The sequence below is a fragment of the Mytilus californianus genome, unplaced genomic scaffold, assembly GCF_021869535.1.
Source record: "Mytilus californianus isolate M0D057914Y unplaced genomic scaffold, xbMytCali1.0.p SCAF_2, whole genome shotgun sequence".
NCBI lineage: Eukaryota > Metazoa > Mollusca > Bivalvia > Mytilida > Mytilidae > Mytilus > Mytilus californianus.
The window spans coordinates 41,286,447-41,300,965 of record NW_026262668.1 but is presented as its reverse complement, the minus strand read 5'-3'; the positions used below and the strand labels follow the sequence as shown (position 1 = coordinate 41,300,965).

Below are 14,519 nucleotides of genomic sequence, written 5' to 3'. Positions count from 1 at the left end.
TTCTTTTATAGAAATAAATTCAACAACTTTATCTAGTAAATCTAAGCTTTTATTCTTTTATTTTTGGTTTGGTATTGTAAAACAATTAATAAATTTAGGATAATGTATAAAAAGATTAATATCCTTCCCTGAAATTGTCCAGTAACAAAAAACAATGTAATAATGTCAGCTGTGAATTTTAATTAGTTTTGGTCTGAATTTCTTTTGAATGCTTATAATATATTAAAAACTAAATTATAGAATTTCAACTAAATAAGTTTTAGAACTGAATATACAGCATTTTTAAACACAGTTTTAAAATAGGGTTTTGGGTCTCTTTGCAAAATACTACAAAGTGGTTCTTTTCCTCTGTTCTTTCTGTCTTCTAAATCCCAGATCTCTGCCATCTGACAGCCTGGTCTGTAAAAAAATATGTTGTATATAAAAAAGCATCCAGCATTTATTCTAAATGAGAAGATGATAATTCCTGTACACTTAGTACTTTGTGCATTGATGTGTCATCCTTCTATTATACCTACTAGTCAATAACATAACTTGTAATGAAAGCTGATTGTTATCAGCTAATGTTAGAGGAAGTGATAAGTTGGCTGCACAATGCGTTGTGTTGCTGTACTGAAATTCAGTTTGTCTTGTCAGTGGTCTTTTACTCAAAAAATTAAAATAGCCAGACAGGGGTGCATATTATAGAGTTATGTAAGCAAGAAATAAGAGAAAAACACAAAATTCACTATAATTGTTTATGTTCTGCAACTCAAAATATTGTTGAATAATTGGTTGAAATAAGTAACTGACTATAGGTTATAATCGCATTATTATAATTTGCTCTTTTTTATATAAAATCCTGCATTCAGTCACATGTCTTATGCATATATTCCATATCATTGCAGAGCTTTATTTGTGCATGTTTGGTCTTTTGTTTACTTTTCTTATTTTAATTAGCAATTTATACAGTGAATCAATTAAAGACCAGATTCAAATTGAACATTTTTTGTCTTATAATTACAAAAGTGAATCACAAAAATGAAACTAAAATTTTAAAATTTCAATGGTATCACTCTCATCACTCACATCATGCACATGATAATTTCAAATACATAGCTGTATCAAAATTTGAATGTTTCTCATTAAAAAGATATAGAAATCTAATTTTAAGCAAATTAAATCAATATTTTGAAACAAAGCATTAAAAAAAATATTCACATGGAAATATATACATTTAACTAAGGGAATCTAACCAAATGTCTATTAAAGCCTGAGGAATGCATATTTTTCACTTTTGGGATAATTATTCTTCTGTCAGCTGAATCATTCCTGGGTCTGTAGTTATTTTGGAAGAATATGGATTTTGGTCATAGTTGGTTCAAGTATGGTCTGTGGTTTGTATAAATATTTCAATGGCAGAAGAAAAAAAATTACAAAAATACAATGCTTGACAAGTGATTTGGAAAAGAATTAAACAATTGTTTATGCAATAAATGGATGAAACATGGACTAAAGACAATTTTGATCACATCCTGATGAAATAACAAATTTATTTTGCCAAAAATCAGAATATTTTGATGTACCCTCTCAAGTAACAAGTACCAGAAATGTAAGAAAATACTTCATAAAAAGTTGTTTCCTTGAAACAACATATGATCAATCTGTAAAGTCAATGCATTCAATACGTTTCTAAAGAAAAAAAATTGTTTATGTCTTTGATTATTGTTTGGCATTGTTATTGTCATCCACTGATATTTTGGTTACAATTTGTATGACTGCTCATGTAAAATGCAAACCCGAAACAAACCAGAAGTAGAAATGCTAATATTCCAGAAACAATAATGACAATTGATTTAACAAAATCCCAATAGATTAGTCAACATTGCTGAGACAAACCAACTGATTTTTGATAAATATTCTGATCATCAGAACACCAATAGCCATGTTTTATTGAACCTGCAGCTGCCCTTCTAATTTCTTTTAAAAACTCTACTCAACAGGCACGCAACGTCATTTCAACGTTGAAATGTGGTTGATATTTTGTCATGACGTTGCTTCAACGTTGTAACAGCAACATCGAAGTTATGTTGCAGAAAGCAAGTTGTTTCAACGTTGAATTTTAGTTGAATTTTTAATGTTGAAGTTAGGTTGAAATAAATATGTTGTTTCAACGTTTAATGTTGGTTGATATGTCGACGATGGAAGTTTGTCGAAAAAAAAGATGTAAAAAATTATTCACCATCAGTGTTAAAGGGGAATCATTATAGTTGTACATCGTTTGTTGTTGCAGCAACAAAAGTTCACAAATAAGGATTTTGCTATGGAAGATTGTAATCAAGGTTGCCTTTTTAATTTTTTGTACAATATCTAGTAAAATCAGTAATTTTCCACAGAAATATAAGCTCAAACCGACGTATAACCCGAACGTTTATTAAAATCATAAAAGTATACAAAAGTATAAATTATCATTCATCGAAACATGCTACTAACTAATTTGTTATTATCCGAAAATATTTTAATCATAGATAAGACACAGCATGTGAAGAAAGTGCGGCATATACACAGCAGAGACACGAGGATTAGCACTCCCAATAATCTATTGATAAAAGTATCACGTGACATGATGCTGATTAATGATTTCCGCACGTGTGTGACTGCCTTTTTCAAACGCGGCAGCGATTATCAAGAGTGATACAAACACAGGAGACTGTACAATTTTCCTGGACAATATTTAGGACTGTTTTCAGCAAAGAATAATTCATAGAAATTGTTTCCTTAAATTATTATCCGTTGCTGTATTAATTGTCTTTCAATGCTTGTGTGATGTTAACGTTGGGAGATTATAAATGCACAAACGTGTAATATTTTGAAAATCTCGCCATATTGTATGTTGTAGAGATATATTTAATGACTTCAGTGTGTCCATCGTCTTTTTTGATGTACGTTCCAATTTATGACTGCACTTCTATATAGATATGTACTATAATCTGGAAACAGCATACTCAGCCTACATGATCCTACATACAGTTTATTTAAGTTCTTAACGCTGATTTGTTAAAGACAAGGAACTTTTGCAAAGTAAGAATATCATCTCCCCCTTTTTTTATCTAAAATTGTAACCCGTCATCCACTATCACATTATTTTAAATATTGTCAACTATGCTCTGAAATTGTTAATGATTTCTTTTTATTCTTCAATGGAATTTTACAAATTTAAAATATTGCTTGGCGATGATGATCGATGTTATTCTTATTTTTTGCACAGGTATTAGAGACAGAACAGTAACTTAGGAAAGGGACAGATCAGTAACTTAGGGAAGAAAGATTTAAGGATAAAAGATAGCTGTCAAGGTATGTATTTTTAATTTTTTTTTTAACATTTTTGATTATCAATAATTAGTATGTATGTTGGATTTCCTGTGTTGTTTGTGTGAACTTTGTGATTTGAATTGATTTATATGCTCTATATGGGCCCCTCAATTAGGAATACTAGTAAAGACATTTGATTTGATTTGATTTGGATTAATATTTTTTTAAATGCATATAAAATTTAAAACATAACCTCTGCAATCAATAAGACAGGTGATATTATTACAATAGATCATGGTGTTCGAGATGGGTGACATTTTGACAATAGATACTGGTGCCCGAGATGGGTGGCATTGTTACAATAGATCTTGGTATTCGGGATGGGTGGCATTGTTACAATAGATCCTGGTGCTCGAAATGAATGGCATTTGTACAATAGATCCTGGTGCTCAAGATAGGTGGCATTTTAACAATAGATCCTGGTGCTCGAAATGAATGGCATTTGTACAATAGATCCTGGTGCTCAAGATAGGTGGCATTTTAACAATAGATCCTGGTGCTCGAGATGGGTGGCATTGTTACAATAGATCTTGGTATTCGAGATGGGTGGCATTGTTACAATAGATCCTGGTGCTCGAAATGAATGGCATTTGTACAATAGATCCTGGTGCTCGAGATAGGTGGCATTTTTACAATAGATCCTGGTGCTCGAGATGGGTGGCATTGTTACAATAGATCCTGGTGCTCGAGATGGGTGGCATTGTTACAATAGATCGTGGTGCTCAAAATAGGTGGCATTTGTACAATAGATCCTGGTGCTCGAGATAGGTGGCATTTTAACAATAGATCCTGGTGCTCGAGATGGTTGGCATTATAACAATAGATCCTGGTACTCGAGATGGGTGGCATTGTTACAATAGATCCTGGTGCTCGAGATGGGTGGCATTGTTACAATAGATCCTGGTGCTCGAGATGGGTGGCATTGTTACAATAGATCGTGGTGCTCAAAATAGGTGGCATTTGTACAATAGATCCTGGTGCTCGAGATAGGTGGCATTTTAACAATAGATCCTGGTGCTCGAGATGGTTGGCATTATAACAATAGATCCTGGTACTCGAGATGGGTGGCATTGTTACAATAGATCCTGGTGCTCGAGATGGGTGGCATTGTTACAATAGATCCTGGTGCTTGAGATGGGTGGTATTGTTACAATAGATCGTGGTGCACGAAATAGGTAGCATTTGAACAATAGATCGTGGTGCTCGAGATAGGTGGCATTGCTACATTGTCGTGTACAGGAGCGAAAAAAAAATGGTTAAAACGGATCCGCTATTACATGTATGTAAACCAGTAAATTATTTTTAAAAAATGGCCTATATAACATTTTATTCCCTGCCTTTGACGTTCTACGTAATTGCTAAGTCATGTTTACAAAATATTATTTGTGTTTTTTTTCAGGATGAGTAACGGAGGCCTACACAAAGATAACAGAAGCTGAATTAAAGAAGGATTGTGCACCAGAAATGGTTGGAGGAGTTTAGAGACTACTATTCATTTTCACGAAAACATTAAAAATTAATTTAGAGATTATTTGTATTCATTTACCAGATCACCTTTTGGCTGTATTAGCTTTTGTCATAACTTGACATCTGTTGTACTGTTTTTTTTTCAAATCTTGCAGATGTCCTCTGTAGAGTCATGTGGCTTCAATATCTTGTGTGGTTACTAACTATTATAGACATAAGAAGATGTGGTATGATTTCCAATGAGACAAAGTCCAATTGACGTGGAGGTCACTAAACGGACATCAACAATAAGCACACACCACACCGTATAGTCCGCGATAGAAGACCCGGACACAATAAACCCTTCAATAATCAATTCAAACGAGAATAAAATGCTTCGCTGAGCGCAGCCTGATACGACCGCAGAGGTCGAACCCTGAACATTTGGGGCAAATTTGGACACAATATTCAAGCTTGATACTGTCTGAATTTGGATTGTAATCAAATTTTTGACATAATATAGGTTTCTGACACAAAATAAATGTGGTCAAAGATCTTATAAATCCATTGTGCAATACTGTGCAATTGAAGATTTCTTCTTGAAACTTTTTAAAAATTCGGAATTTTAAAAATTTTGAAAAAAAATATGAATCCCTTTAAAAAAATTGGGAAAAAAATTCCCTCCCCCAACTTTTTGAAACCCCCCCCCCCCTTGGAGCAATAACCCCAAAACTCAATCCCAGTCTTTCATTGGAGTATGGAACCTTGTAGTACAATTTCATAGAGATCCATACACTTACACACAAGTTATTGTCTGGAAACTAGAAAAATGCTTGTTTTTGGCCCTTTTTTGACCCCTAATTCCTAATCCCAGCCTTCCCTTTGTGATATGGAACCTTGTGGTACAATGTCAGAGAGATCCATATACTTACACACAAGTTATTGCTTCGAAACTAGAAAAATGCTTCTTTTTGGCCCCTTTTTGGCCCTTAATTCCTAAACTGTTGGCCCCATAACCCCTAAAATGAATCCCAACCTTCTACTTGTGGTATTAAACATTGTGGTACAATTTCAGAGCAATCGAAATACTTATACACAAGTTATTATCCTGACAATAGAAAAACGCTTGTTTTGGGCCCCTTTTTGGGCCCCTAATTCCTAAACGGTTGGGACCATAATCCCCAAAATCAATCCCAACCTTCCTTTTGTGGTATTGAACCTTCTTAAAAAATTTCATAAAGATCCATTCACTCAAACTTAAGTTATTGTCCAGAAACCAATGTGTCTTCGGACGACGACGACGACGACGACGACGACGTCATACTATTATACGATCCCAAAAAATTTTTTGCGGTCGTATAATAAATTTGCAAGCATAAACATGATAAAAGCCCATTTAAATACATAATAAAAGTATTAAATAAAATGCTTCGCTGAGCGCAGCCTGATGCGACCGCAGAAGTCGAACCCTGAACAGTGGGGGCAAATTTGGACAAAATATTCAAGCTTGATACTGTCTGAATTTGGATTGTAATTTTTGACATAATATAGGTTTCTGACACAAAATAAATGTGGTCAAAGATCTTATCAATCCATTGCGCAATACTGTGCAATTGAAGATTTCTTCTTGAAACTTTTCAAAAAGTCGAAATTTTAAAAATTTTGAAAAAAAATTATGAATACCTTAAAAAAAATTGGGAAAAAAATCCCTCCCCCCTTGGAGCAATAACCCCAAAACTCAATCCCAGCCTTTCCTTTGTAGCATGGAACCTTGTAGGACAATTTCAGAGAGATCCATACACTTACACACAAGTTATTGTCTGGAAACTAGAAAAATGCTTGTTTTTGGCCCTTTTTTGGCCCCTAATTCCTACATGTTTGGGGCAATTAACCCCAAACTCAATCCCAGCCTTCCCTTTGTTATATGGAACCTTGTGGTACAATGTCAGAGAGATCCATACACTTACCCATAAGTTATTGTCTGGAAACTAGAAAAATGCTTGTTTTTGGCCCCTTTTTGGCCCTTAATTCCTAAACTGTTGGCCCCATAACCCCTAAAATGAATCCCAACCTTCTACTTGTGGTATTAAACATTGTGGTACAATTTCAGAGCAATCGAAATACTTATACACAAGTTATTATCCTGAAACTAGAAAAATGCTTGTTTTGGGCCCTTAATTCCTAAACGGTTGGGACCATCATCCCCAAAATCAATCCCAAGCTTCATTTTGTGGCATTGAACCTTCTAAAAAAATTTCATAAAGATCCATTCACTTATACTTAAGTTATTGTCCGGAAACCAATGTGTCTTCGGATGACGACGCAGACGACGACATCATACCATTATACGATCCCCAAAAAAATTTTTGCGGTCGTATAAAAACCAACCTATTTTCAAAATTTTGCTCTGAATACTGTATTTTGGTCATAAACAAGCTTTTGTCCAAATTTCAAAAAAATCCATGTAGGTTTGGCAAAGTTATTGATGTCTAAAAAAAACTTTAACCTCCGACTAAATCTGAATGTTGACTGTAAAAAAAAACGAAGTCCATTTATCAGTAAAAAAAGAAAATAAAAATATTCAAAATTTTGCTCTCGATACTGTATTTTTGTCATTAAAGGAAATTTGATTTATTAAATTATAGTTTATACACAACACAATGTATCGTCTATCTAAGAGTTTAGAAGTCTCAGTGAATCTATTTTTAGGGGGGTACAATTTATTTTTAGATTCTATTAGTAATTACTCATAGAGGGTGTATGTGTTTTGCTGACCCAATTATAAAAGTAACAAGCTGACCTATCATACATTTTTTAATCAGCTATTACTTCACTGAAATCAAACTATCTTCACATATTGTTAATCTACAACATTTCATATGGAATATATTTGATCTTTGAACGTTAATGGACATTTATTCTTTTGATTGTGAAGACTGTGTCTATGAATTTTATCAGCTCTTCCTTATCTTATCCATGTGACAAATTGTGCATCCTAAACGAACTCTGTATGATCCAGAACTTTTGGAGAATTAAACTTTCACAAGAATCCGCTCTGAGCTAAGTAGAAATACCATTCGTTTCCCATAAACGCCCGTAGATCCTCGTGGGATGGCTTTAGTTCGTATTGTTAGAATTCCAGGGCCGATATCTTTGAGATAGGCCATAACAGCATGTACAATAAACAAGACACGTCCACTGATTTGAATACAAGTGCACGATCCCATGATGCATCAACATCTCCAAAACAAAATATAAACAATGAGGATCGGACTGCTTTTCTCGTTGAGTTGGTGTCAAAGCTATCGTTGAATATCTACAACCTTCAACAGAATTTGATTTCTTTGAACAATAAGTTACTGACGATCTTAATCTTTTTACTAATAGTAACTACTATAAAAATTGCAGCGATAATCTTTCCTACTTCTACGAACCCGTTGGTAAAAGTCCGCAAGTCCTTCCAAACACGATCAACACTAGTCCAGTTGTCCTAACAATTCCTAATTCAACAGCACCTTCGGCAACTCTTAGTTCATCCACAAATTACACAATTGGGGTTTACCCTACTGCTGCAGCAAGGAGTGAAGAACAAGCTCGGAGAATCAGGAAACAAACAGGATATACATATATGTCTGCACTACTTACGGATATGCAACTGAATATCTTCCATTGGTGGAAACTTTGCTTTTATAATTCGAGGAATCATACTCCCCCAGCTTAATAATGCATCAGATAGGTTAATTTCTGCCGGGATCTCCCCAGGAACATTTATGTATTTTAATGTATTACTTTTACTCTGCTGTGATCTCCCCAGAGTCTCGTAGGCCTGCTGGGATCTCCCCAGGTCGTTTATTTTCTTCATTCTATATTGCTCTACACCTGCCGGGATCTCCCTAGGTGAACATTTCATACAGGATAAGTAATAATGTGTTTTAATGTATTATTTTTACTCCACTGGGATCTCCCCAGAGTCTCGTAGGCCTGCTAGGTTCTCCCCAGCACGTTTATTCTCTTTATTCTATATTGCTCTACACCTGCCAGGATCTCCCTAGGTGAATATTTCATACAGTATAAGTAATAATTATGTATTTTAATGTATTAATTTTACTCCGCTGGGATCTCCCAAGGTCGACTATTCTCTTTATTCTATATTGCTCTACACCTTCAGGGATCTCCCTAGGTGAACATTTCATACATTATAAGTAATAATTATGTATTTTAATGTATTATTTTTACTCTGCTGGGATCTCCCTGGAGTCTAGTAGGCCTGCTGGGATCTCCCCAGGTCGTTTATTCTCTTTATTATAGCTCTACACCTTCAGGGATCTCCCTAGGTGAACATTTCATACATTATAAGTAATAATTATGTATTTTAATGTATTATTTTTACTCTGCTGGGATCTCCCTGGAGTCTAGTAGGTCTGCTGGGATCTCCCCAGGTCGTTTATTCTCTTTATTATAGCTCTACACCTTCCGGGATCTCCCTAGGTGAACATTTCATACATTATAAGTAATAATTATGTATTTTAATGTATTATTTTTACTCCGCTGGGATCTCCCTGGAGTCTCATAAGCCTGCTGGGATCTCCCCAGGTCGTCTATTCTCTTTATTCTATATAGCTCTACACATGCCGGGGTTCTCCCCAGGTGAACATTTCATACAGTATAAGTAATAATTATGTATTTTAATGTATTATTTTTACTCCGCTGGGATCTCCCTTGAGTATCGTAAACCTGCTGGGATCTCCTCAGGTCGTTTCTTCTCTTTAGTCTATATAGCTCTACACCTGCCGGGATCTCCCCAGGTGAACATTTCATACAGTATAAGTTAGCTGCAGGGATCTCCCCAGGAACATTTATGTATTTTAATGTATTATTTTTACTCCGCTGGGTACTCCCCGGAGTATCGTAGGCCTTCTCGGACTTCCTAGGTTGTTTTTTCTTTTTAATTTACAGTACAGATACAGCTTTACAACGTTTTTTTATCATTTCTGAATATAAGCGGCATACAGAGTTCCATGAACTGTCTTCCTACTATTACAGAGAACCATTTGATTTACTTTACAACACACTGTAAGAACCGAAAATAAACTGTTAACACAAAGATATGTCTCGCCTTTTTGTAAATTTGATAATGCAAATATTGAAATTAAAATAGCAATACTTTAACATGTAAGTTATGCAAATATTCAAAGTCAATGAATCATGACTGAAGGTACATGGCTAAACAATCTCCATGCAAATGAGATGTGCCAATGCTAAAACAACTGCATACCAAATACCATTGACTAATCATAAGTCGTTCCCTTTAAACAAACCTAAACACAAACAATAACTTGTAAACTATGTAAAAGTTTCAAAGTCAATGAACCATGATGAGGGGGTGGGGCTACATATTCTCAATTGAAACGAGACTTGCAAATGCCAATAAATTTGCATACCAAATATCATTGACTTAATATTAGCGGTTCATCTTAAACTGATCTAATCACTTACTAATATATGTAAACTAAGCAAAAGTTTCAAAGTCATTAGACCATGACTGAGGGGGCAGGGCCAAATATTTTTCATGGAAATGAGATGTGCTAATGCTTATACAACTGCATACCAATTAACATTGGCCTACCACTAATGGTTCCCCTTGAACTGACCTAATCACAAACTAATACATGTAAACTAAGCAAAAGTTTCAAAGTCAATAGACCATAACTGAGGGGGCGGGGCCAAATAATATCCATGGTAATGAGATGTGCCAATGCTAATACAACTGCATACCAAATATCATTGACCTACCACTAGTGGTTCACCATAAACTAGACCTTATCACAAACTAATACATGAAAACTTAGCAAAAGTTTCAAAGTCAATAGACCATGACTGAGGGGGCAGAGCCAAATAATATCCATGGAAATGAGATATGACAATGCTTATACAATTGCAGACCAAATATCATTAACTTACCACTAGTGGTTCCCTATAAACTGACCTAATCACAAACTAATACATGTAAACTAAGCAAAGTTTCAAAGTCAATAGACCATAACTGAGGGGACGGGGCCAAATAATCTCCATGGTAATGAGATGTACCAATGCTAATACAACTGCATACCAAATATCATTGACCTACCACTAGTGGTTCACCATAAACTAGACCTAATCACAAACTAATACATTATTGACGCCTCTGACACCGGAAACAGCATACCTATGTCTCACTTTTTGACTTCGTCAAGGCGAGACAAATAAAATTGCAGCATGATAATAATAAATTTAATTAGCTGGGATTTCATATCATTATTTGCTTGTCATAAGGACCCAACAACAGGGACCGAGCGATTACCTTATATATTGCGTGGAATCAAGAAATCGCAACTTATGTTTCTATGAACATGATGAACAGGCTACCATTTACATCAGACATATAACAGCGTTTGTGCAACATGTTATCTACAGGAGTTTTCTCATTTTTCCTAGATAATGTTGCATTGTGCATTTTAACAGCTTTCTTTGGTCTCCATCGATGTGAAAAATTCACTTGTCGAATTAGGGATGCAATCTAAATTGCTTAATTATCAGTGATGTTGATACCAGTGTAGTACCTTTACTTTTTGTGTTGAATTTAAGAACATCTAAGACTGATCCTTTTAGAACAGGAGTGAATATAACAATTAATGAGAACAGTTTTGAACCAGTTGTGACAATGCATGGCTTTTATTAATTATTTTGGACAACTTTAAATATGTCTTGGTTATAATGTAAGCAAGTTTTGTGGTTTCCTTCAGCATTGGTGCTGCTACTTCAGCTGCCGCATCTGGAGTGGAGGATTATGTTATTCAAACATTTGAGCGATGGTCCTCAGACTGTTGTATAAGATACACCAGGACTGATAAGAAGGTTATTTGTAAAGATCATGAAAAAATGTCTCTTTTTGAATATTTGTTATAGTTTTCATATAACCAATTTATATTTTATAAAGCTTTATTTCTTGGGGGCTTTCACTCATTCATTATTATGAATTCATTCAATTTGGTCTTTATAATTCAAGGGGAACTATACTCCCTTAATTCAATAATACATCAGATAGGTTAATTCCTGCTGGGATCTCCCCAAGAACTATTATGTATTTTAATAATTAGGTAATTCCTGCCAGGATCTACCCAGGAACAATTATGTATTTTAAGGTATTAAGTTAATTCCTGCTGGGATCTCCCCAGGTCGGTAATTTTCTTTAGACAAGTAGCTCACACCTGCCGGGATCTCCCCAGGTGACATTTCATACAGTTTTAAGTTTGCTGCAGGGATCTCCCCAGCATTGTTATGTAATTTATGTTAAACTTTTTTGTACAAGTATTCACAGAATTTTAGGCATTTTCAATTTACATGTATTTTATTAGGTTGAAAAAAATTAAAGGTTAAATTTTTCAATGAATGAGTAGCCCCAAGAAAGCCAATAATTAACAAGCTTCTGTCAAAATTCAATAAAATTCCATGAAGGTTTGACAAGGTTATTGATGACTGAAAAACTTAAACTCAGACTAAATCTGAATGTTAACTGTAAAAAAAACTAAGTCCATTTATTAGTAAAATACAGAAAAAATGAAATTAAATGTTTTCAAAATTTTTCTCTGGATACTGTATTTTGGGTCATAAACAAGCTTCTGTCCAAATTTCATAAAATTCCACGGAGGTTTGACAAAATTATTAATAATTTAAAAAAAACTTTAACCACAGACTGAACCTAAATGCCGCCGATACCGAAGACGGACTCTAGGATCGCTATGTCTCGCTTTTGCGAAATAAATTTTGAAGGCTCAACAAAAATCAGCTCCATATGTGAAGGTTAAGAAAACAAGAGGCTCTCAAGAGCCTGAATCGCTCACCTGTAATTTTTTCCTTAAATCTTTCATCAATGCTTATTTTTGCTTTTCAATATATATTAATGAGTGGCTTAAAAATGCCATTTAAATGTTCTTTGTATCTGCCATATTTTCTTCAAAAGCAAAAAAATGCATTTTACCACTATGTTCCATTTTAGCCATAGTGGCTATGTTTCTTGGCGTACAAGGAAATAAAATACAAAATTTATACTACCGGTAGATACTCTGAAACTCATTCAGCCCAAGTTTGGCTGAAATTGATTCAGCAGTCTCAAAGGAGAAGATTTTTTAAAGTAAGCAAACTAGATGAACAAATTGAGAAAAATTGTCTTTAAAGGATAATAACTCCTTAAGGGGTCAATTGACAATTTTGGTCATTTAAACTTATTTGTTATTTTGCTGAACAATTTAGCTGTTTACAGTTTATCTTTATCTATAATAATATTCAAGATAATAACCAAAAACTGCAGAATTTCCTTAAAATTACCAATTTAGTGGCAGCAACCCAACAATGGGTTGTTAGATTCATCTGAAAATTTCAGGGCTGATAGAACTTCCTTGACCTAATGAACATTTTTACCCCTGTCAGATTTGCTCTAAATGCTTTAGTTTATGAGATATAAGCCAAAAACTGCTTTTTACCCCTATGTTCTATTTTTAGCCATGGCAGCCAAGTTTTTTTCGAAACAGAAAATAAAACATAAACTTTATTCTAGATACCCTAAGGATCATTCAGCTTAAGTTTGGTTGGAATTGGTTCAGTAGTTTCAGAGGAGAAGATTTTTTAAAGTTAAAAACATGATAAACAAATTGTGTAAAATTGACCTTAAAGGGCAATTACTCTTCAAGGGGTCAATTGACAATTTTGGTCTTATTGAACTTATTTGTAGATCTTACTTTGCTGAACATTTTTGCTGTTTACAGTTTATCTTTATCTATAATAATATTCAAGATAATAACCAAAAACTTCAAAATTTCCTTAAAATCACCAATTTAGCGGCAGCAACCCAACAATGGGTTGTTAGATTCATCTGAAAATTTCAGGGCTGATAGAACTTGACCTTATGAACATTTTTACCCCAAGTCAGATTTGCTCTAAATGCTTTAGTTTTTAACCGGATTTTTTAAGGAAAAATCGGTTATTGATTTGGGGATGTACGGCGGGCGGGCAGCGGCTGCCAAACAGTGTCCATTCATTAACATGAAAACGCTTTGACGAAATTTTTTCAAATTCCTGTGACTAAATAAAGGTCAAGTTTACTCGTTGTTGAGTTATATCCCTTTCCAATAGTCAAAAGTGGTACTGATTATGTGATTGAGTTATTTCCCTTTGAACAGAAATGGATAATTATATATATAAAGTTTAATTACACTTATAGATAAGTTTTATAGATTTTTAAAAGACATTGTATTAATGATAAATGACATTTTGGATTTTTTTTCTTCATTTAGTTGGTAAATTGTTTGAAGAATTTTGTGGTAGGTTTGTTTGTTATTCTGTATAAACTAATTTTCTGAATGCTATATATATATAATTTTTTTTTTATGAAGTGAACTCCTTTAAAAACTAAGCTTATATTGTCTATTAATAAACATATATTTAGATTTCTGATTTTGGTTTAATTTCATCAATCAAAGAGCTGAAAGCTCTGAGGAAAAATGACGCCACTGTCTCTAATATTGTGATATTTTTTATGCAAGTATTGATTTTCACATACCGTAATAAGTTTAACATTGCAACATGTCTCATAAGCATATAATTGATATTCTTATATGTGTCTGTTTTTTCAGTACAAATGAATAGGTCAAGACTACCTGAATGATCTACAGTATCCAATTACTACT

At 34.1% G+C, this 14,519-nt stretch overlaps 1 protein-coding gene across 3 annotated transcripts in view; it reads right to left on the bottom strand.

Annotated features, from left to right (window-relative positions):
• LOC127729843 (probable C-mannosyltransferase DPY19L1) overlaps window positions 1–14,519 on the bottom strand; it is a 368,682-nt gene that overhangs the window by 57,194 nt on the left and 296,969 nt on the right. Inside the window, exon 21 of one of the 3 annotated variants that reach the window (XM_052237762.1) lies at window positions 28–399. The exons of 1 other annotated variant lie outside the window; for it this stretch is intronic. In XM_052237762.1, the coding sequence (XP_052093722.1) occupies window positions 249–399 (151 nt within the window). In that variant the 3' untranslated portion in view covers window positions 28–248. Of the gene's footprint in view, window positions 1–27; window positions 400–14,519 lie in introns of those variants that run through there. One more of the 3 variants, XR_007994848.1, reaches the window with a different exon arrangement.